Here is a 20,309-nt window from a genome sequence, read left to right on the forward strand (position 1 = left end):
TCAGAAAGATTTTCCTGATATTTAGGTGGCATCTCTTTTCCTTCACCTTGAACCCATTACTCCTGGTCCTAGTCTCTGGAGCCACAGAAAACAAGCTTGCTCCCTCACCAACATGACATGAGATTGCTGCTGTTGTTTTCTTCTTCCTCCTCATGCCTGGGATAAAACCCTTAATCTTACATTTGATTAAAAATTACATTTTGTGCTCTTGGCAGCAGGTATCCTATCATGAAGATATAAAATACAGACAAACAATGCCATCCTAAACAGATATACACAGCCCACTGAAGTCAAAAGGTATAGAATGTTGAAATTGCTTGGGTTTGCACTGCCAGTTTGTTTTCTTGTTTTTCTTGTAAATTTCGTTGTGCGTGCACAATGACAATAAAAATGCTTATGCTTATGCTTCTTCCAGATCCTTCATATATTGACTTTTAAAATATATTTCAGATAAAATGTGTCAAACATCTTCATTCACTTCAGCGACTGCACTTTTACACTGAGTAAAACCAGAGGGGAAGAGAATTCACCAAAATGAGAAAAACTATTGATTTTTTCTATTTTTTAAATAACAACTACAACAAAACTAATAAGTACATAATAGTCAGGCTACACTACAAAGCAGTGGCGGAGCTACAAGGGGATGGGGGTGCGCTGTGCACCGGGCGCACACCTGGGGGCGTGGAAAATTGCCCCAGGCACCTCCCCCTTCCCCCCGTGGCACCCCCTTGCGGCGCCCACCCCACTCCCCTTCCTATGCTTGCCTTAGTTCCTTTCCTTTTCCTACAACAGTACAGGCTAAAAACGGTCTAAGGGGCTCACAAGGTCTCCTGGGAAGTATAGTTCCCATCAGGCCGTTTTTAAGCCTGAACTGCGAATAGGCCTTTTTTTCAGCCTGAAAAAGTTCTAGGAAATGGAAAGGAACTAAGGCAAGTGTGGGAAGGGGGGGCGCCACGGGGGGGGGGGATATAGACTGCGCACCAGGCACAGTTTGGCCCAGCTACGCCTCTGCTACCAAGACAACATAGGTAAAAAACAATGAATAACTATTTGGACTTTGAGCTCATCACCCATTGTTGAAGTTATCCATAATAAAATAAACTTTTCCTTGATATCAAAACCAGAAAGGTTTAAGATCTTAGTAAGTACTGTAAACCAAATTTCATTTCTAAAAAATAGCAAGGTTAATGCATATTTAACTATATTATAACCTTATCTCCCTAACTTAGTTGAAAAATTGAAAACTTGTATATGAAAATCCTCCCTCCCTCCTTAAACATCTTTCCTATATAATTTTAAAACATCCAACATTCATCTATTAACGATCACAGAACGAAAATATGTCAGATAACAAATCTCATTCTGTAGTAAGAGTAGCAAATGAGGATCTACAAAATTTGTACATATGAACAGATATTGCAAATAATAATCAAAGTAGTAGTTATTCTGTTATTTATGAACTAGTAGGCATAACTTACCAGGAATTTCTAGCTCATGCCTCAAGAACTCTGGTTTGAACTCACTCATCCAAGGGGAGCACTCTTTCAGATTCCCAGGTTCTTGCTGATATTCCTTCATTTTCAGGAGGAGAGGATCTGCAATGGTGTTAAATCCACTGGCTTTCATATCTAGCAGTTTGGAACCTCCTTTTCCAAAATGAATGTCAAATTCCTTCCCAAATTTCTAAGGCAGAAATTGATTTACAATGAAGGAGTTAATGTAACAATAGGCAAAAAAATGTTTTGACTAGTGAATCACTTGAATGAGCACAGTGCCATCTTTGGCCAACTGACAAAAATCAACATACAGTTTTATATGGTATATGAAATTATGTTGATACATCAGTATAGTTATAGAAAATCTAATAGGCCAGCTAAAATAACTACCTGATATAACCACTGCTCTTATCAGAAAGTATAAATAACACAAGCTTGCATATGGCTTACGGAAGGGAATGGAGTAAGCCCTTATTCTTTCCAGCAGCTCAGTAGCGTTGTGCAAGTGGCAGCTCACAGCATAACAACCTGTAGCAAAAAGTATCCACTGCTAGCAGAGGCAAACTGGGAAACCAAAATGGCCCTGGAAAGGGCCCTACCGCTCATCTGCCACATCTCCACCCACCATGGAGGAAAGACTAGCCTAGATTGGTGGGGCCACAACTTGCTGGAAGTGGGTGGGGCTAATTTATTTGTTTGTTTGTTTATTCGACTTTTATACCAGAGGGCTCTAATGAGAGGTGGTCCCATAGGACACCAGTCCAGCAGGACTTTTCCTGTTGTCAATTATGGTCAATTTACCCCAGACTACTACAGTAGCATCAGTGAGCTAAAGCTGGGCCAGTTGTTTTTAATTCTACCAATTTTAGTATATGTAGCTTCAAAGGTCCAAACTGCAATTCTCCCTAAAGTCCTGCAAACAGGTAAAGCTGGCTACTGCTTGTTGACAGGCATTCTCTGTGGTGGCTGCCACTTTAAGGAATGGTCTGACTGAGAGGAAGGTCTGCATGCTGCTGTCACTTCATAAAATGTGCAAAACAGCATTTTCAGGAGGGCATTCATGTACAGGGAGCATCTCAGGAAGTGCCTTATTAGGATAGTTTTTACTGCACTGATTGTTTTGTTGGCTTAAACGAATACGGTGGCATGCGGCATTCTTGTTTTCTTGTCCCCTGCTCTATAATCCTAGCTCAACTGCCTTATTTTGTCTCACTGGGAAGCTTTGCTGTTAGAGTCTAATGTTATCAAACAACTGAATCTGCTTACTGATGGACTAATCATGTTATTATACTTTATAATCCGCTTACTGATTGACTGAACATTTCTAATCACAGTTGTAATCTGCCTTGAGTCCTAGTGAGAAAGGTGGACTGTAAATGAAAATAAGTAAGGTTTATAAAGCTAGCATTTATGTACTGCAATGCTATGAAAGATGGTCACTTGTCAGGACACCAAATCACAACATATTTTTCTGAACCTTATTAGTTATGGAAAAGACAGATTCAGAACCCATTTAATCATTCAATTCAGGATCTCTGTTTCCTACCTAGATCTGTGATATTCAGCTTCTGAAACAAGATATCCATACGCACCTCAATAAATTTTCTTCGGAATGAGCTGATGCCTGGAGCCTCTGAATTTCCCAAATTCTGGTACATTCTGTCATACGATTTCTGAATGTCATTTTTATTTCTTTTAGTTTTCCCTAGTTCGTTTTTTATATCATCCATCCAGTCCTGTGAATACAGAATGTAATTAAAAATGCTTTTCCCTTCCTGCATTCATAAAGCAAAGACTTAAATTAGCTACAAGGGGAAGGCTGAAAGAAGTTAGAGAAGATGCACGAAAGGCGCCCTGAACATGTAAAGCAAATAAATAAACAGTCAACTATTTCTCCCCGTTTCACCCTTCCTCCAGGGAGGTCATGGTCCACTCTACTAATTTTATCATAACACCTCAATAGGGGAGGTTAGATGCTGAATGTGTGCATCAGGCCTGAGGTTAGCCAAGGAGCTTCCTGGCATAGCAGTTATTTGAACCCAGCCTCCTCTGTTGTAGTTAAGACAACCACTGCAGCATGCTGGCTCTGATGTATAAAGGTTAAGTATCAGCTTTCAGAGCAGCCCATCATATTCAACATTTGATTCTGTACCTTGAACAGCATGACAGGATTGGAAAGCTGCTCTAGAGCCTGGACAAACTCTTGCACCTCTCCTCCTCTGTCCAATTTGCTTTTCACCCTGTTCAACAAATGGATAATACAGGAGTCATCATTGGGAGAGGAAAAGGAAGGCTGCCACAGAAGCTTTTTTTACTTGCTTTATAAATAATGTGCTGAAATACATCATCTCCATTAGACACCAGAAAGGCTTTTTAAAAACAAAATCACAGCAAGACCAACACTCACATGTTAAGGCAGCCTCCATTAAAAGCCTGTTGAAGGCCTCATTTATAGAAATACAGAGGCTACCTGAAAGCAATTATAAGAAGGTTATTTTGCACAATGGGTTGTTCATATTCAGTTGCTTGTTATTTGGATTGAGGGGTTTTCACAAAGCCACTGCCAGCCCCTATTTTGAGCAATATGGCCACATTTAGTATAAACTGGCAGCAGCTGAACATGACTAGCTCAAAACAGACCAGTCGTGCTTTTGAACTGGCTAACAAAAAGAAAGTAGAGCATTTTTATAAGTCAATGGATAAAAGATTTGTAGTCCACTGCTTTAATAAAAACAGTTTCCTGCCCGCTTTCTACTCAATCAGGGTCCACAATGTACACCATTACACAATTCCAATGATCTTCTGAGATTACTGTTTTTGTGACCAAAAATGATAGGAGAGGCAGGATATACATGTGTTAAATTTATATTACCTTGCTACAAACTCCTGATTGTTATGGCCAATTATAGTGTCTTGGAAAGAAAAGCTTTCACTGCTGATCATGAAGGGATACACTATCGCCTGTGGGTAACTGTTGGCAATTTCTTCCACTGTATACTGCACAGCTAATGCTTCCTCCTTATCAAGCATTGCCATCAGCTGGCCGATCCATCCAATGAACTGCCAACAGGGAACTGAGGAAATCTACAATATACACCACAATATATGTCAATATAAGCAAAACCCCAAACATGCAGATGCAATTCCAGCTTTTGAACCAAAAATTGTATCTGGATATCAAATGTTAAATGGGCAATGTTGCATCTTTCTAAGATCCATTGAAATAAAGGTGAAGAATACTCCACTGTGCATATTTTGTGCACTCTATGCTTCATCTGTGGAACAGAACTCGAGCAGCAATTGAAGCAAGGGGTTTAACTCTTCAGTTGTTAAAATGCTGGTTGGAAAAGAGCGAAGAAGCAAGAATAGATGCTATACTCTTTTGATGGCCACCATATCCTTACACTGCTTAGATTAAAAAATGATCCTATTCAGGGGAAAATAGGGGACTTACCAAACCAAACCAAACCCCCTTCCAAGTAAAAGTTATAATTCCTCTAGTATTCACCCAGTCACATCTGTTATGACCTGCCCTTTTACCTGCCTGTCCAAGAAGATGAAAAGCCTTACCTCCTGTGCCATGAGGCCCAATGTCTCTGTTGGATATTTCTCTACAATTTGCAGCAGTCTGGGAAATTTTAGCCTGGCTTCTTTTGAATCCAGTTTTAAAGCTTTGATTACTTTCTCCACTACAATGGCAGGGAACATCTGCAAATCCACAGCGTTTATATCTGACAAGAAACAAACAAACAAAACTCCCCAATACAATATCCTAATTTGTAATGTTAGTAAATGCTAACTTTATCCATTACATTTGAAAGTGTATAGAAGTGCTTTATATCTGTGGATTGCAGGGGATGTCACTGAGGGGGTCCACAGCTTGAGCATTTTGCTCACATGAGTATCATCACCCTTTTACCCTTGAGAGAATAACTCATCAATGGCCAACATGAAACCTAAAAAGCCCAATAAGGTTACATTAAGCAAATTCAATTTCCATGGTTTGTGGCATCCAGAATGTACAACCAGAAGCATATTATATAGAAAGGCATTACCAATTTCTTTAACTGTAGCGATGGCTCCAGTAGGACATCACTTTAAAACCAACATGTGTCCAATCTCAGCTTTCTAACATGCCTGCATGTATGCCTCACTCCTCCCCATAGGCAATATCAGCTAGAAACTAACTCTGGTCACAAATGAGTTTTGAATACTGGTGCACAGGCCAGCAAGAGTTAGTCAGCGCCCCACCCCCACCCCCAACAAGCCAGGATTTTAAACCTTGATTAAACCTTGGTGAATAATCCTAATTTTTCAGGGGGAAACTAACTAGTATTCTATTTCATGCTCCTACAGTTGTTTACCTAGAGATATGTAGAGTGTATTTCTAGCCAAATTTTCAAAGCGAAAGCAAAGAAGGGAGGAACAAGGTCCATGTGCATGCACAAAGAGCACTTCATGCATACACTGAAATGGGGTTTGAAATTCTCCCAGTAATTTAGCCAATAACTTGCCAAAGTTTTGTCCTATTGTATGATTGATTATTTCTCTTTTCATGTGATTTATGCTTTCCTGATTCATCAATTTTCTAGCTTGGTCAGAAAAATAGGAGTTCCATCCACTGTACCTACAATACGATGGCCCATCAACTTGGTGAAAACTGGAGCATACTTTTAATCCAAGTGTTACAGGTTAGCAATCTGATCAGATGACATTATTTCCTGGTAGTCATTTAAGATTTCCAAATTAAATGCTGCTGTTAAAGCCAGCAAATAAGTATCAGTGACACTGATGCTCCTGCACAAAGGTAATCTATTATTACACAGTTTAGAGAAGATGAAACCTTCTCCAAACCCAGATTTGAAAGAAAATCCACATTACTAGTACCAAGTCTTGAATTCATATCACCCATGAGAGTAATCTTGGTCGTTGGATATCTGACAAGGCAGGGCTTTTGAAATGTAGCAGCTTAGCATAAATCAAAATAAATCTAAAATACTGCTGTTTGGAGACCCCAGGAAGACAGGATGTCCTTGGCAGTTGCAAGAAGTGGAGTTTGAACAAGTCTACTCTTATAAATACTTGGGGATTTATTTTGATGCTGTAATGACATGGAATTGCATGTTAATTTTCCACAAGGTAAAAGTTTCATGAGTTGATTTTACTATGTCAGTTTTGCATGTAGTATTTTACTTGTACCATGAACATAGTGAAAACTTGTACTGAGCATGCCAGAGAATCGTGAAAGCCAACCTCACGTGTCACCATTTCCACCACATAAAACTGACATGGAGGTGTCAAAACAAAGGAAGAGTAATGCATAACTTTGGTCTTAAATATATATGCTTCCCCATCTATCGTCTGCACAGTTAAAAATTGGATTGAATAGCTCATTTTTTTACTCACCTGCTGAGCCTTCTTCTTTCTTCCGAAGATGAGTGTCACAGAAATTTGCTAATGTCATATAAGCGTCAATGATGCTGCCTGTGTCCACATTGTCAACAGACAGGGACTGTACCTCTTCTTCAGCCTTCTTCACTGCACTGCTGAAACACCAGTAAGCCCTTGCGTTCAAGCCTGCAATAACCTGCAGTTGTAGACAAAATATACAAGGGAAACATTTAAGAGAGTGTTCATGTTGCAAAGGATACTTGTCTAGTGTATGGTTTCCTAAGCATAAATACAAGATACTGCAGCCACCAAGGCACACAAAGGTTGGGAAGAAAAGTGTTAATTATGGAAAGTATCTAGAGAAATAGAAACTGGCTGGAGTAAGAGTGAGAAGAGATTGGGGGGGGGGGTGAGATTCCCCCACTTGAAAAGGGTGCTCTCACTCCTGTTACTGCCAGCTTCTGTTCTTCATGACTGCAAAAAACTATTCAGAGCATGGAGAATACATATGTAAACAACTATTTGCTAAGAATGTATTTTTAGCTGTCTTCAGAATCAGAAGAATTATATTTCCAGCACAAATGCCTGACCTCAAAAAAGAGGACAGGGATTTATATCATGCTTTGAGCTCCTAAACTGGCCACTGTGGGAAACTACTGTCAGAACGGAATTAATATTTTATCCCATTTAAGGGGAAACTGGAAAACTTTTATCTTGTTTTGAAATGTATATTATTACAGTTTCATTTTTGATATATATTTATTTTGGTAATTTGTAGTGGGTCTTTTTTTTGGTCTTTTTTGGGCAAATATTAAATTTAGTGCCATCCAGAAGCCATGAGGAACACGGAAAACACTTTACATGGAGCTGCCTTTGAAAACTGGCTGTAAACTTCAACTTCGTCAAAATGTGCCATTGAGGCTTTGTCAGGAGTGAGAAACAGAGACAGAACCACCCCAGCACTGAAAGATCTGCTTGGCTACCTGTTTGTTTCTGGGCACAATTCAAAGTGTTGGTCCTTACCTTTTAGGCTGTAAGGGACCAGTGGCCACTGCCTGGATACAGCATGTCAGTTAAAATAATCTTCTGTGTCCCACATTAGGAGGTAAAGTGGACAGGAACCAGAAATAAGACATTTTTTTAAAAAAGTGATGGTGCCTTGTCTCAGGAATGTCCTCTCCCTTGAGGACGCCTGGCTCTAATATGGACACCTTTCTCTCATATGGTGACATATTTTTAAACTCAGAATTCTGTCTAAAAAGTTCCATCTTTTTTTTTTAACTGTTTCAATGGCCTGCTTCTAGGGGCTGTTTTATTAATATCTTTTTTAGGCTGTGGTTTTCTATTTTATGCTTTGGCTTGCTTGTACGGCTTTTAAATAATCTTTATGTTGTTTTTATGATTTCATTGTAAGGCACCTCTTCAAGCAGGTCTCTGGAGCAGCAGCACATACATTTTTAAAAGAAATATACAGCTACATAATAGGAATTCAGAAAGAAATCCTTCTTCTCTGCTGGCTCCTAGAGGGCATTCTAGAATAGTTCTAATTATTATAAAATAACAGCCTTTCCAAGGTGGATCTTGCCAACTGAACTGACAGTCTCTTGGTATCAACACTTTCTGAAGAAAACCTTGCAATCTTTGCCTTGCCTGACAAAAGTTCTGTGAAGCTTCTCAACTAATTGAGGAAGTGTTTAACTACTATCATCTTGAAGTTTTTCCCCTATCTAACCTTACTCCCTTGACATTTAGCTGGAGAATGAGCAAAAAACATTTTCATCATAGCATTAACATGAAATACACTCACTCCCTTTCCCAATATGCAAACAATGCAGTAAAAGCAGGATAGTGTGTACAATAAACAGATAATACATAACATGAACAGTGGTGCAGACTATACTCCTGATTCCTTTTACAAAAGTGCCCTTCCCCCTCTAGTCTGTTTTATACCTGAGGGGACCTTCCTGACCACCACAGGCATATGGAACAACTTCTCACCTTTTCAATATTATCAGGCCTTTCTCCTGAAAGTGATAAGACTTTTTTTGCTTTTTCTTCTTCAATCTGCTCAAGGCATCTTGGATCCTTGGAAAGGGCATTGGCCATAATTTGGAAAGTGGTACCCAGGAGCAGATTTTGGTTCCGGAAGGTTAGCATGTCCTTGCTCAGGGTGTCAGTCTTTGATTCATCTGCTAGACCAAATAAAATTGGCATTCTGACACAAATATCGTATATGCAAAAGAAAAATCTCTTTGAATGCAGCACAATTACATTATGCATCAGAGGAAACCTACACAAAACACATTACCTAACAATGAAATTGTTTTGAGTACAGTAAGTATTTGTTCAGGACTACTCTGGCTCCGGCTGCGACTGTGACTGAAGCGGCAATAGCTGTGGTTCCATCTCACCAGCCACTCTTCTCTAGTCTTAGAATCTCTGTGCAGATCCTTAAGAAGTTTCATGGCTACTGAGAAGCTGTTCTGCATTAAATAGACAAAAATTAAAAAAACTCAATAACATTACTAACAAAAAAAGTGGCATGGGGACAAAGTGTAGAAAGAATAAATAGTAGTAGGATCCCTGTAATTTGTACTGTGTAAACAAAGGTTGTAAAAGAGCAAAGGATTGGATCCAGCCAACTTTTCTACCCAGAATTACACAATTTCATTCCTTACGACAGCTCCCATCCCACATGGTTTCTGCACCTGGTGGTCCCATGATACTCAGCATAGCTTTTTTGGGTAGTCAAAGGCAATCCTTCCTTTCTTTTCTCCAGCAGAAAAGTTGGTTGGATCTAATCCAAATAAATACATTTTAAAATATATGGCTCAAAGAGTAGCTGCTTGCTGGCAAGTCACAATCACTTTTATTTTCATAGGAGGAAGACATACCAGCCAATGATTTTGCAGGTTATAATTTTTCAATTAATCAGACATTTAGAAATAATGTTTTTTTGGTCAGCCCAAGAAATGAAAATACTACGTATAGGATACTGACGTTATTATCATTATTTAATTTAGTTACTTTGTTTGTACCCTGCCTTTCTCTCCAATGGGGACACACATTATACTCGCAAGATGCTTGTGAGGTAGGTTAGGCTGAGAGCGTGGGATCGGTACAAGATCACCCAGTGAGCTTCAGTGACACAGTGGGGGATCTAACTTGGTCCTCCCAGATTCTGGTCCAATACTCTAACCACTGCACTAGGCTGGTGGTTAGATTAATTGAACTACTACTTAAAGCTGAGAATAAGTTAAAACTTGCTCCTCAAAAGTACTTGCCAAGTGCCTCTGAAACCAACAAGACATTTATATATTTAAATAATTAACTTTGCCACCGCTGAAAGAATGGAAGAGGTTAACAAAATTCACCAGACCATAGAGCCAGACCAGATTTGAATCTCATTTAAATCTTTGGTCTTCATCATGAGGCCTACTGTGGGTGCCTGGTTTGAGAAAAGCCCATTTATAATTCACTAGGGTAAAGGCCTTCTTAGTGGCTACCCCTGCCCTCTGGAACCAGCTCCCTGAGTAGGTTCGCACCCTGGGGGATCTATTAGGACTCTATATTTCTATTAAGACTTTAATGCGGAGCATTTAATCAACGAACAGAATGGGTGAGCTGGATAGCTATCCAGTTTTGTTCCAGAGCAATGGCTGGTTGAATTTTAATCAGAACTTGTTTCTTTGCATTTGTTTGTATGAATTGGTTTTATTATCTATTCAAGTTTTAATGCTATGTTTGTGTATGCTGTGAACTGCCTCCATTCCTCTGTTGAGAAGAGGGTATGGATTATAAATCAAATAATAAATAAATAAATAGATAAACTGATAAATACAGAAATCAAGAGAGAGACATCTCAATCTCCCAACCTATAACAGGAAGGAAACTCCAGCCATTAAATTATCCTCCATTCCATACCTCACATCATTCTGATTCATAACATACCTAAGAAGGATCAACCACAATGTTCTCTGGTAAGGCACTTCAAGCAGCAGCTTAAAAATCCACATAGAGTAAGAAAATGCAAATAAAAATGCAAATTTCAAAGCTCACAGCTGAAGTACAAATTAATGTATTAAAACTTTGTTCTTCAAAAATGCCTACATAGTGTTCTAAATTTGATGGCCATTATAAGACTGGATGTCTCAAAACACTTAAAATATACCATGAGGAAATAATTAGTCATATGCCATTCTAAGAGGTCTTATCCAAATGTACTTTCTATGATTTTTTTGTGACAGCTTAAGAGCCAATAACAGGACAGTCACCTGTTTCCTGGCACTGTCTATCATCTTCATTTTCATGGTAAATTTGCAGTTTCTAATCATGGAATTTGTGTCTTCCTTCTCATTGTCCATTTCTAAATTGTAATTAGCATCTCCTCCTCCATCTACTTCCATGCTGTCTTCTAAGTGGGTATTAGGAAGTCGCTCCTGAATTTTGTTAAGAAAGAAACATCTACACAAAAATAAAAACACAAATGTGTATAGAAATATAACTGTCAATGCAGAGGTAATTTCATTCCTTACCACACTTCTCTGTAGGGAAAGCTAGTTCAGAATATTTATTCTATTTCTATCATTCCCCCCTCGCCCCATCATTTTTCTTAATTTAAAAGCCCCAAATTTGTCATAGTGTAACAGGATCTAAATATTTTGGTCTTGGGTGCAGTGGTCTGTAAGCCCTGGAACTTCACCTCTCTCAGTTTTTCAGACACTTTCTAGGTCAGTTGTACTTCCAGAATGTGTAAAAGTGACAACTGATAATTGTCTCTCTACTAGTTCTTCATCCTCCTTTAGCAAACATTTTATCACTTCATAATCTAACAATGCAACTGCCTATCTTCCTGCTTCCTGGGCTGCCCATTGTCGAGCCCTGCCCTCCCCGCTGGCTGCTGCAAGTGGGGCGCTGGGAGGGGGGCACAAGGAGCTGGGCAGGGACGGGGGGTCGGCATGGGATGCCAGTCATGCCCCGGACCCATTTTCGCCTGGTACGCCTCTGCTTAGCTAAATAATAATTACAGTTAACTGAGCATATACTTACCTATTTGTAATGATATCATCCCAAATGTTCATAGGATCCTTTTTGGAATCTGGATATCTGTTCATCCAAATACTGATAAGTCTCTTCAGAGAAGCCTGAGAAGTTAGATTACCTTTGTTTAAAAAAGAAATTAAAAATCAGGTCCACTGCAAGATAAGACAGGGCAAGAAGTTAAAATCCTGAGGAACTAGCACAGATAGTACCAGATTTTACTTCTATATTTGGTATGCAATGGTTCTGGCTGGTGGGAAGAATGCATAATTTTAAAATCAGTTCTATGGATCACTAGAACTTGTTTCGGTCAGTTTCCTGCTTAACAAAAAAAGTGCTTCTGATGCAAGGGGGGGGGAGCTGTTGCTTTAAACCAGGGGTCTCCAACCTATGGCCCTCCAGAAGTTCATGAACTATGATTCCCATCAGCTCTGCCAATTGACCGTGCTAGCAGGGCTGATGGGAATTGTAGTCCATGAACATCTGGAAGGCCATAGGGTAGAGATTCCTTCTTTAAACAAAAACATCTCAAAACATTCTAGTCTCCTTCTCTGGATCAGCAGCAACTAGAAGAGTTTGGATTTATATCCCCCCTTTTCTCTCCCATAGGAGACTCAAAGGGGCTGACAATCTCCTTGCCCTTCCCCCCTCACAACAAACACCCTGTGAGGTAGGTGGGGCTGAGAGAGCTCGGAGAAGCTGTGACTAGCCCAAGGTCACCCAGCTGGCGTGTGTGGGAGTGCACAGGCTAATCTGAATTCCCCAGATAAACCTCCACAACTCAAGCGGCAGAGCTGGGAATCAAACCCGGTTCCTCCAGATCAGAGTGCACCTGCTCTTAGCCACTACGCCACTGATGCTCCTAATAAAAAAGCAGACAGCAGGAACAGCAACCACCAAGAAAAGATAGAACCCAGCCTGTTTTAGCTGAGACACCATTCCTGTTTGAGAAATACTGCTGGATTAAATCAGATCTGGACCTAAATTTGTTATAAGCTTACAATTCAACTGTAATTGTCTACTAAATACACGTAAGAGCATGTCATCAAGAAAGAAAGATAAACTTACTAGATCTGTTCATAAAGTTGACAAAATTCTGTATTTCAATTAAAGTCTGAATTGATTGCAGCTTGATAAGTTGACTCTGGTGTAACAGTGAATCAATACTGGAATAGTTCTGTGTGAAAACATAATTTGTTTTGCTATACAATGCATTATCCTGTGTGCTATGTTTTCCCCACTGACTTAGCTAGACAATCTCAAAGAATCAGAATTTTAAAGAGCAACCTCATCTACCCTTTTCATGCTCACAGAAGTTGAGCATGCCCCACTTCACCATGTCATAATCCTTCGAGGCAGAAAAATCCACACAATACTTCTTAAGACATTCATTTGCTGCTACTGAAAAGTCATGCAAATTCTGCAGCACACGTTATGAGTTTGTATAAGGAACACTTGGCCAACTAGGAAGACTGATGACAACAAAATCAGTATCCATTGGTCGATTACCTGCTGCAGGTTGTTTCCCACACTTGTTCTGCTCTGGCATGAAAGTAAGAAGCATGTGTGGGTCAAGAGGAAGTGTGTCAGGAAAAGAAATCTTGTCCTGGCATGCCTCCTCTCCTGGCGGCCACAAAGAGGAAGCGCGTCTGGAGAAGATTTTTTGCCCCAACATGCTGCTTCTCTTGGCATGCAGTGGAACTGGAAGCATGTCGGGATGAGATTACTTGCCCAACATGCTTCTGGTCCCACCGCGCACCGGAGTACTAGCGGGTAATCTCTAATACCACTCTTAAAACCTCGATTTGATGTTACAGCAATATTAAAAGAGACTCCTTAGGATGCAAGAAAATCTAATATCAACTTGAAATAGCTGCACTGATTTTAGAGATCTGCACCAGATTTACTTGAATGTTACCTGCATGAACACCTGTGTGGCATTACTGATGTAGTATTTAGCTCTATCAAAATCATCCTGCAAAATGTAGAGAAGACTCAGCTCTTGACTGTAGTACATTTCTATCAAAGCTTTCTTCTGTTCTGTCTTCATAGCGTCATCAATAAATGTCAATAAGGACTGATCATCACCACCATGAAGGAGCAGTTTTAGCTTGCTGCGAATTATGTATGGCAGATAGGTTTCCTACAAGTGAGGATAGAGGGGTGAAAGTGAATTCTGCTTTTGGCTTGCAGCCATATGCAAGTCATATATAGAACCTGCTGCCCTGATCTATGAGACTGATGTTTAACTAAGGTTTTCAGACAACATGCAGTTCCAGTCAAGTTGCTTTTAGTTTTAGCCAGAGACTAATATTAAGTACAGGTGTAAAGGTCTGAGAAAAAAAATTTAAAAACTGAAAATTTGGAGAAAATTTGGAGAAGCACTGACTAAAAAAACTGACCCAAAAAAGTATTTTGAAAAAAATGTCTGTGATATATTTTTTCTCTCAAAACAAATGCAGTACATTTTAAAACAAGGTCTTATTCTCTCAAAGCGTATCACTTGAAAAAGATTCCCATTTTTTTCATTAGAAAAAATGGGAAACTTTGGGGAAAACTGAAAAAAGTCATATGAAATGTTTCCCTTCTTTAGGAATGTGTAAAATAATATACAATGTAGCAACCTGAAGCTCTCCCACTTTAGTATCTGGTATATTTTCAGTCTTCCTTGTTAAAAACTAAGGCACTTCAACTTTTAAATTAAAAAATATGCCAAAGTACCATTTTATACGTTAACTAGGTTGTAAATGATGCATCTTATATTGTTACAGGAGCAAAATAAGTTTGGGTTTGATAGGAAAATAAGTTCTGAACATATTTCATTTTCCCCTAAATGTCCTTTCTTTCCAGGAGAGAGAATTTGGGGGGTGGGTGGGTTCAGCATGTTTGGAGATTTTACATCTCTAACACTGGGTTGAAAGCTTTTCTGAGAATTCAGCAGCTGAAATCAATCTGTAATTGAACTCTTGGTTTTTCCATATTAACTCAAATGCAACCAATTTGCTATGAGTGGAAGGGGTACTTAACTTCCTATCCTGTTTTCTAGATAGCTGCAGTTTGCCCTAAGAGAGAACTAATGTGAGTGCTGCAAGACAGACTGAATATATCCTGCATAGTCTGCACTTTGGCTTAACACACGAACAGCATCTAAAATATTCACTCAAACACTCTGGTACAATAAACAAACACAGTTGTTTAAAACAAGAAACTGTATATGTATTTCCAAACCTGAAAAAATGGATTGCTCCAAGTTTTATTTAGGTCTGGTGGCTGTTTATCATCGATGTTAATAGTGGAACAATATTCCAAAGACTTCCATTCTGTCAGATGGTTGTAACATTCAAGAGAAGCAAATTCCCAAAAATCCTTTTCTGCTTCCGTTGGTTCCTCATCAGACCAGTCTTGTTTGGAAAGTGCCTACAGGGACAAAGGTGAATAATATATTAGTGACAAATGAGTAGCACAAAGTACACTTTAATTCGCAGACCACACAAAGACTTCAAGATATTTTTTACTATTTTATAAAGTGTTTATATTCCATCTGTCTACATACAAAGAGGCTCAAAGCAATTCCTCCAGTAACTCCTCAAGTGGCGTAGTGGCTAAGTGCAGGTGCACTCTTATCTGGAGGGACCAAGTTTGATTCCCAGCTCTGCCACCTGAGCTGTGGGGGCTTATCTGGGGAATTCAGATTAACCTGTGCACTCCCACAAATGCCAGCTGGGTGACCTTGGGATAGTCACAGCTTTCGGAGCTCTCTCAGCCCCACCCACCCTACAGGGTGTTTGTTGTGAGGGGGAAAGGGCAAGGAGATTGTAAGCCCCTTTGAGTCTCCTACAGGAGAGAAAGGGGGGATATAAATCCAAACTCCTCCTGCCTTATTCTGCAATCCTCAACAGCCTTCTAAACCCATTGAAGTCAAAGGGCTAACAAAGGTTGACTCTGCTTTGGATGGCACTGATGGATAACTAAAGGGCATGAAATGGCAAGACAACACAGAACTTCATTAAAGTCAACTTTCCTATGTACGTTCCATGTTTTTCATTTCCTGTAGTCACAGGCATCCCGATCTGGGAGAGGAGAAACCCCTCTAAAGCCAGTGCTGGTGCAGGTGCCCACCTCTCCAGTGTATGGGCAAATGTGCTGGCAGAGTGGGTAGCTGCCCCAGTGGCAAGGAACTGCATGGAGCAGGTACCTGTCTGGCGGCAGGCACCCGACTCAGAAGCTGATGGCCTGGACCGCCAGCAAAAAATGCTGCACTCAAGTAGCTGCCGGTGAAGATATGCCATGTTTTCTGGGGCATCTCTCTATTCTCCCCCATGAGGGAATCGTGGGGCTTTTTTTCTTTTTAAAATTTTTTGGGCTTCCCACGCCTCAGGAAAGCCCTTTGAAGGGGGCAGGGCAGCACCAGAACGGCGCTGTCCCCACCCACTGGTCCCTTCTGGATGGGGCTGTAAGATGTTACCCTAGTCAAAAAGAGAAAACTGTGATTCAGAGAGCTTTCTAAAAAATTGACACTGAGTCTGAGTAATTACGACTTTTTTGATTCATGCACATGAAAATAACATGTTTTCTAAAGCATAAAATGTACCGCATCATACTGTTTAGATGCCTCAGCATAATCACTGTTTGCTTCTGCTAATATAGCCTTTTGAGTGATTTCTTTAGTACCGATTTTTCCACTAAAAATACCCCGAAGGACATCATAATCTCCAATAGATCGATAAAGCCTAGGAAATGAACATAATTTAAGACAAATTAGAATTTACCAAGAACACATTGCTATCCTAACTTCTAATATGATTTCCACAATCACAAAAAAGAAGTTAAATTTTATTTTTGGCTTAAACGTAACATCAGGCAAATTAATCAGGCAATGCGGATTCTTTGTTACAAATTGACTTTCTCCCAGTCAGCTTTAGGCTGCTCTTTGCAACATGCCAGTGTTGAGCTTAGAGCTCCTTTACTCAACTACATCTTCTATCTAAACGGCTATTAACTGTCAGCCCCTCACCAATATCCCATCAGCTCCCACCGGTCTTTCTTAGGGAGAGGTGGAACCTAACCTGTCCATCACAGCAGTTTAACAACGATCAACTCTGACTTACTCTTAAAACAAAGGAGCAGCCAAACAAGATCAGAACAATGGTCTATCAAGTCTAGAATCCTAGCATTCAAATGTATTTGGCCTCTAAATTCGAGGTTTTACATGACTGCTATCATAAATAAAATGGAACCTAATAGAACTCTTAATTTTTTTTCTACTTCTTCCAACATCATCTAAAGTAATATCCATCAATGCATCAAGGGACAGTGAATTCTACAAGTTCTGCAGGGACACACTTTTTGGGGGCGTGCCCTGAATCAACTCCTCCATCAACTCCATTGGATACCACAAAGTTCTAGCGCTGTGGTTGCTGGAGGGAAAGTGCTCTGTAGTTTCTTTATACTATGCATAATTTCATAAACTACACTCAAGTTTCCCCTTGGTAATCTTGTTTCCAAATGATAAAAGCCCCAAACTAGCCTTTCTGCATAGGGAAGGAGTGCTAACTCTTCATTAATTTTGGCTGCTGTTTCCTAGGCCTGTAATATCCTAATTGAGATGTGGTAACCAATACTACATTATGTCAGATTAAGGCACACTATAGATCAATACCCAGGGCATTAGAATGCTGACCATTTTCTTTTCAATCCTTTCCTAATGAACCTCAGCATAGAACTTGTCTTTGTCCCTGTTGCTGCGTACTGAGCTGACAATTTCACTAAGCCATCCACTATGGTGCCAAAATCTCTTTCTCATCAGTCAGCATCTATTCAGACACCTTCAGCATCTCTAGACTAGAACAGAAAACAAACAATTAAGAACTTACTTGGCTAGTTCAATCCATCGGATTACATCAGGAGAAAGCTTGGTCTTTCCACGCATCTTTTTAGCAGGTGGTTCCTCCTCTTCATGAGGAAGATGAACTAAAGCTTGCTCAAGAAGAAGGATGCCCACAGGGTGCTGTAAACTTGCTAAGCAGCTAGTACTCACACTGGAAGGGTTCAGGTCTAGCAGCTCTGTGTGCTGATAGCTCATCTCCTATTGCACAAAACCTATAATTACTTATTGGAATTGCTTTCTTGCAACAGAATAGTATGCAATAGGCCCACTCCTCTCCATCATGTCAAGGACAATAGGACTGCTAACCATAGTTAACTACACTCCTCATCCTCAATTCAGAAACCAGGTACTAGTATGGACCCCATTCCAAATACAAAACCATGACTGTTTTCCAGAGTCTACACTGGTCCTTCTGCCTTTCAAAGTGAAAACTTTTTCTACCTGGATGCAGGCGATAAATGGTGGGAAATACAACACAGATGTGGTAAGGAAGTAATTGAAGTCCTGCATCAGCTGCTGGATGGTGCTATTCTTCTCCGCCTGAGGTTTGGATTTTTTCATTTCTTCCAAAATTCCAGCGAACAAACTGCTGAAGAGCTGTTTAGCCAGTGTAGAGTCTCTCTATGACCAATAACAGAAATAGGCAGTCTCAGGACAAATGTTTACAACGGCATTGAACTGGCATTTTCACAAAACAGAGAAATTGGAGTTTTCTGTATTTGCAATACATTACAGGTGATCCAAGCCCTGACCTGGACAGCCCAGGCTAGCCTGATCTTGTCACATATCAGATGCTAAACTGGGTTACCCTTGAACAGTACATGGATGGGACACCACTGAGAAAGTCCAGGACTACTATTCAGAGGTAGGCAATGGCAAATCACCTCTGTCTCTTGCCTGGAAAATCCTATGGAGTTGTTATAAGTTGGCTGCAACATGCTGGCAAAAAAGTGATCCAAATGTAATTTATATGTCTGGAAGGAAACTCCCAATTTCTGCAATGGATTATCAAGTTTCCTGGCATAGAAACTGTCTTGTAGCAAAGGCTTTCCAAAGAAACAACTCACTAGAACCTGAGTTGTAAGACTTGCCCACTGCGTCATGTCTTTGCCATTTTCATAGCAGCTGTGGGGAGGAAAGGAAAGGGCAGCCCATAACACAGTGCTGCAAAGTTAAACATCTTAGAGGCAGTACACCATGAAATAGCCTTTCAAAAAGGCTAATACAGCCAGTACCACAACATTGGGAAGCAGCAACCACGTTAGTTTGCAATAAACAAATTAAAGATGTCATATAATAAGCAAAAACACGTATGTTGTAGTATTTATTTAAGAGGGGTAAATGCTAGATTTCACACCTTAATCGGGGTGACAAAGAAACCTGTACATCATTCAAATAAGAAGTCAAAACAGTTCAGATGCTAAATGTATTCTGGAACAGGTTTATAAAACACGTATTGTAAAAACTGTAATTGTTAATTTAAAACAAGGTACTGCATACCTGTGCTAAGCCTTGCAGAGGAGTGATGAGACTGCTATATTCGATCTGGATGTCAGGGAGATCCCCTTGCCTGTATCTCCTATACAGAGTGACCTGAGCATCATGCTTGATTTTCAGCTCAGTTTTCAAATCCTGAAACAATTGCAAAGTTTACAATAACTAACAGCTTGAATATGGATTTTACTTAGGCCAGCTTGTAGAAGTTATCACTAACTGCAAGTCACAGGAGGGTATTCTTAGAAGTACATTCCTTACCCTGTTCTGCCCTAAATAGTCTAAATGCCTTTGTAGTTCCAAAAAAAGAAAAAAGAAAATTCAGCAATCCTGGAAAATTCAGCAGCACCTCTAAAACATTGGACATTTGCAGGGTTTATCCCACAGTCACTGAAGACAGAAATAATGGTAGCCATGATACTCAGACAACCCAGAAACTGTTCTCATCCAAGTCAGCCAGCTTTTTTCCTATTAATCTGCTTATAGGGTCTCTAAATCTATCAGCCACACAATCTTCTCAGCTAGATAGCAAAGATGAACTGTTACTACAAAGGGACTCCGTAGATCTACTCCTAAACCCAATCTGCAATGCAAGCTAAGTGTCCCCCTCTATGATCTATTCAGCAAAAGCAAACAAACCTTTTCTTGTTTCAGTTCAGCAACATTTTTCCGTGCATAAATCAGACTGAGCTTTTCTTGGTCCTTTAAGAATCGTCTCCGCAATCTCAGAATTGCTGCTCGCTCATCTATACCTAACACATACATGCAAGAAGAAAATTATTCTTCAAATATCAACGCAGGAAACCAAATATACATTCTCTTGATTTACACAAAAACCCTTGCAAATTAAAATCCAAGGTAGAAGCTGTCCCTCTAACACCATTTAAGATAAAATGAGATTGAGAAAAATCCAAGGTATTTCAAAGAACTTTCCTAACATAGTGGCTTAAGTTTTGAAATAGTGATAGATCCTTTGACTAAGATATGTGTGCAGTTTCTTA

General features: G+C 39.8%; 1 protein-coding gene across 2 annotated transcripts in view; it reads right to left on the reverse strand.

Moving 5' to 3' along the window:
• Positions 1-20,309, reverse strand: part of PRKDC (protein kinase, DNA-activated, catalytic subunit) — a 98,330-nt gene that overhangs the window by 13,782 nt on the left and 64,239 nt on the right. The window contains exons 60-77 of one of the 2 annotated variants that reach the window (XM_048507588.1): positions 19,948-20,060; positions 19,315-19,446; positions 18,256-18,435; positions 17,801-18,012; positions 16,519-16,657; positions 15,156-15,344; positions 13,846-14,070; positions 12,996-13,104; positions 11,937-12,048; positions 11,162-11,351; positions 9,196-9,370; positions 8,886-9,076; positions 6,903-7,083; positions 5,067-5,227; positions 4,369-4,580; positions 3,649-3,736; positions 3,089-3,232; positions 1,479-1,683 (exon numbers count right to left, since the gene is read on the reverse strand). In XM_048507588.1, the coding sequence (XP_048363545.1) occupies positions 1,479-1,683; positions 3,089-3,232; positions 3,649-3,736; positions 4,369-4,580; positions 5,067-5,227; positions 6,903-7,083; positions 8,886-9,076; positions 9,196-9,370; positions 11,162-11,351; positions 11,937-12,048; positions 12,996-13,104; positions 13,846-14,070; positions 15,156-15,344; positions 16,519-16,657; positions 17,801-18,012; positions 18,256-18,435; positions 19,315-19,446; positions 19,948-20,060 (2,958 nt within the window). Of the gene's footprint in view, positions 1-1,478; positions 1,684-3,088; positions 3,233-3,648; positions 3,737-4,368; positions 4,581-5,066; positions 5,228-6,902; positions 7,084-8,885; positions 9,080-9,195; positions 9,371-11,161; positions 11,352-11,936; positions 12,049-12,995; positions 13,105-13,845; positions 14,071-15,155; positions 15,345-16,518; positions 16,658-17,800; positions 18,013-18,255; positions 18,436-19,314; positions 19,447-19,947; positions 20,061-20,309 lie in introns of both variants that reach the window. The other variant, XM_048507586.1, reaches the window with a different exon arrangement.

This window comes from Sphaerodactylus townsendi, linkage group LG09 (genome assembly GCF_021028975.2).
Source record: "Sphaerodactylus townsendi isolate TG3544 linkage group LG09, MPM_Stown_v2.3, whole genome shotgun sequence".
NCBI lineage: Eukaryota > Metazoa > Chordata > Lepidosauria > Squamata > Sphaerodactylidae > Sphaerodactylus > Sphaerodactylus townsendi.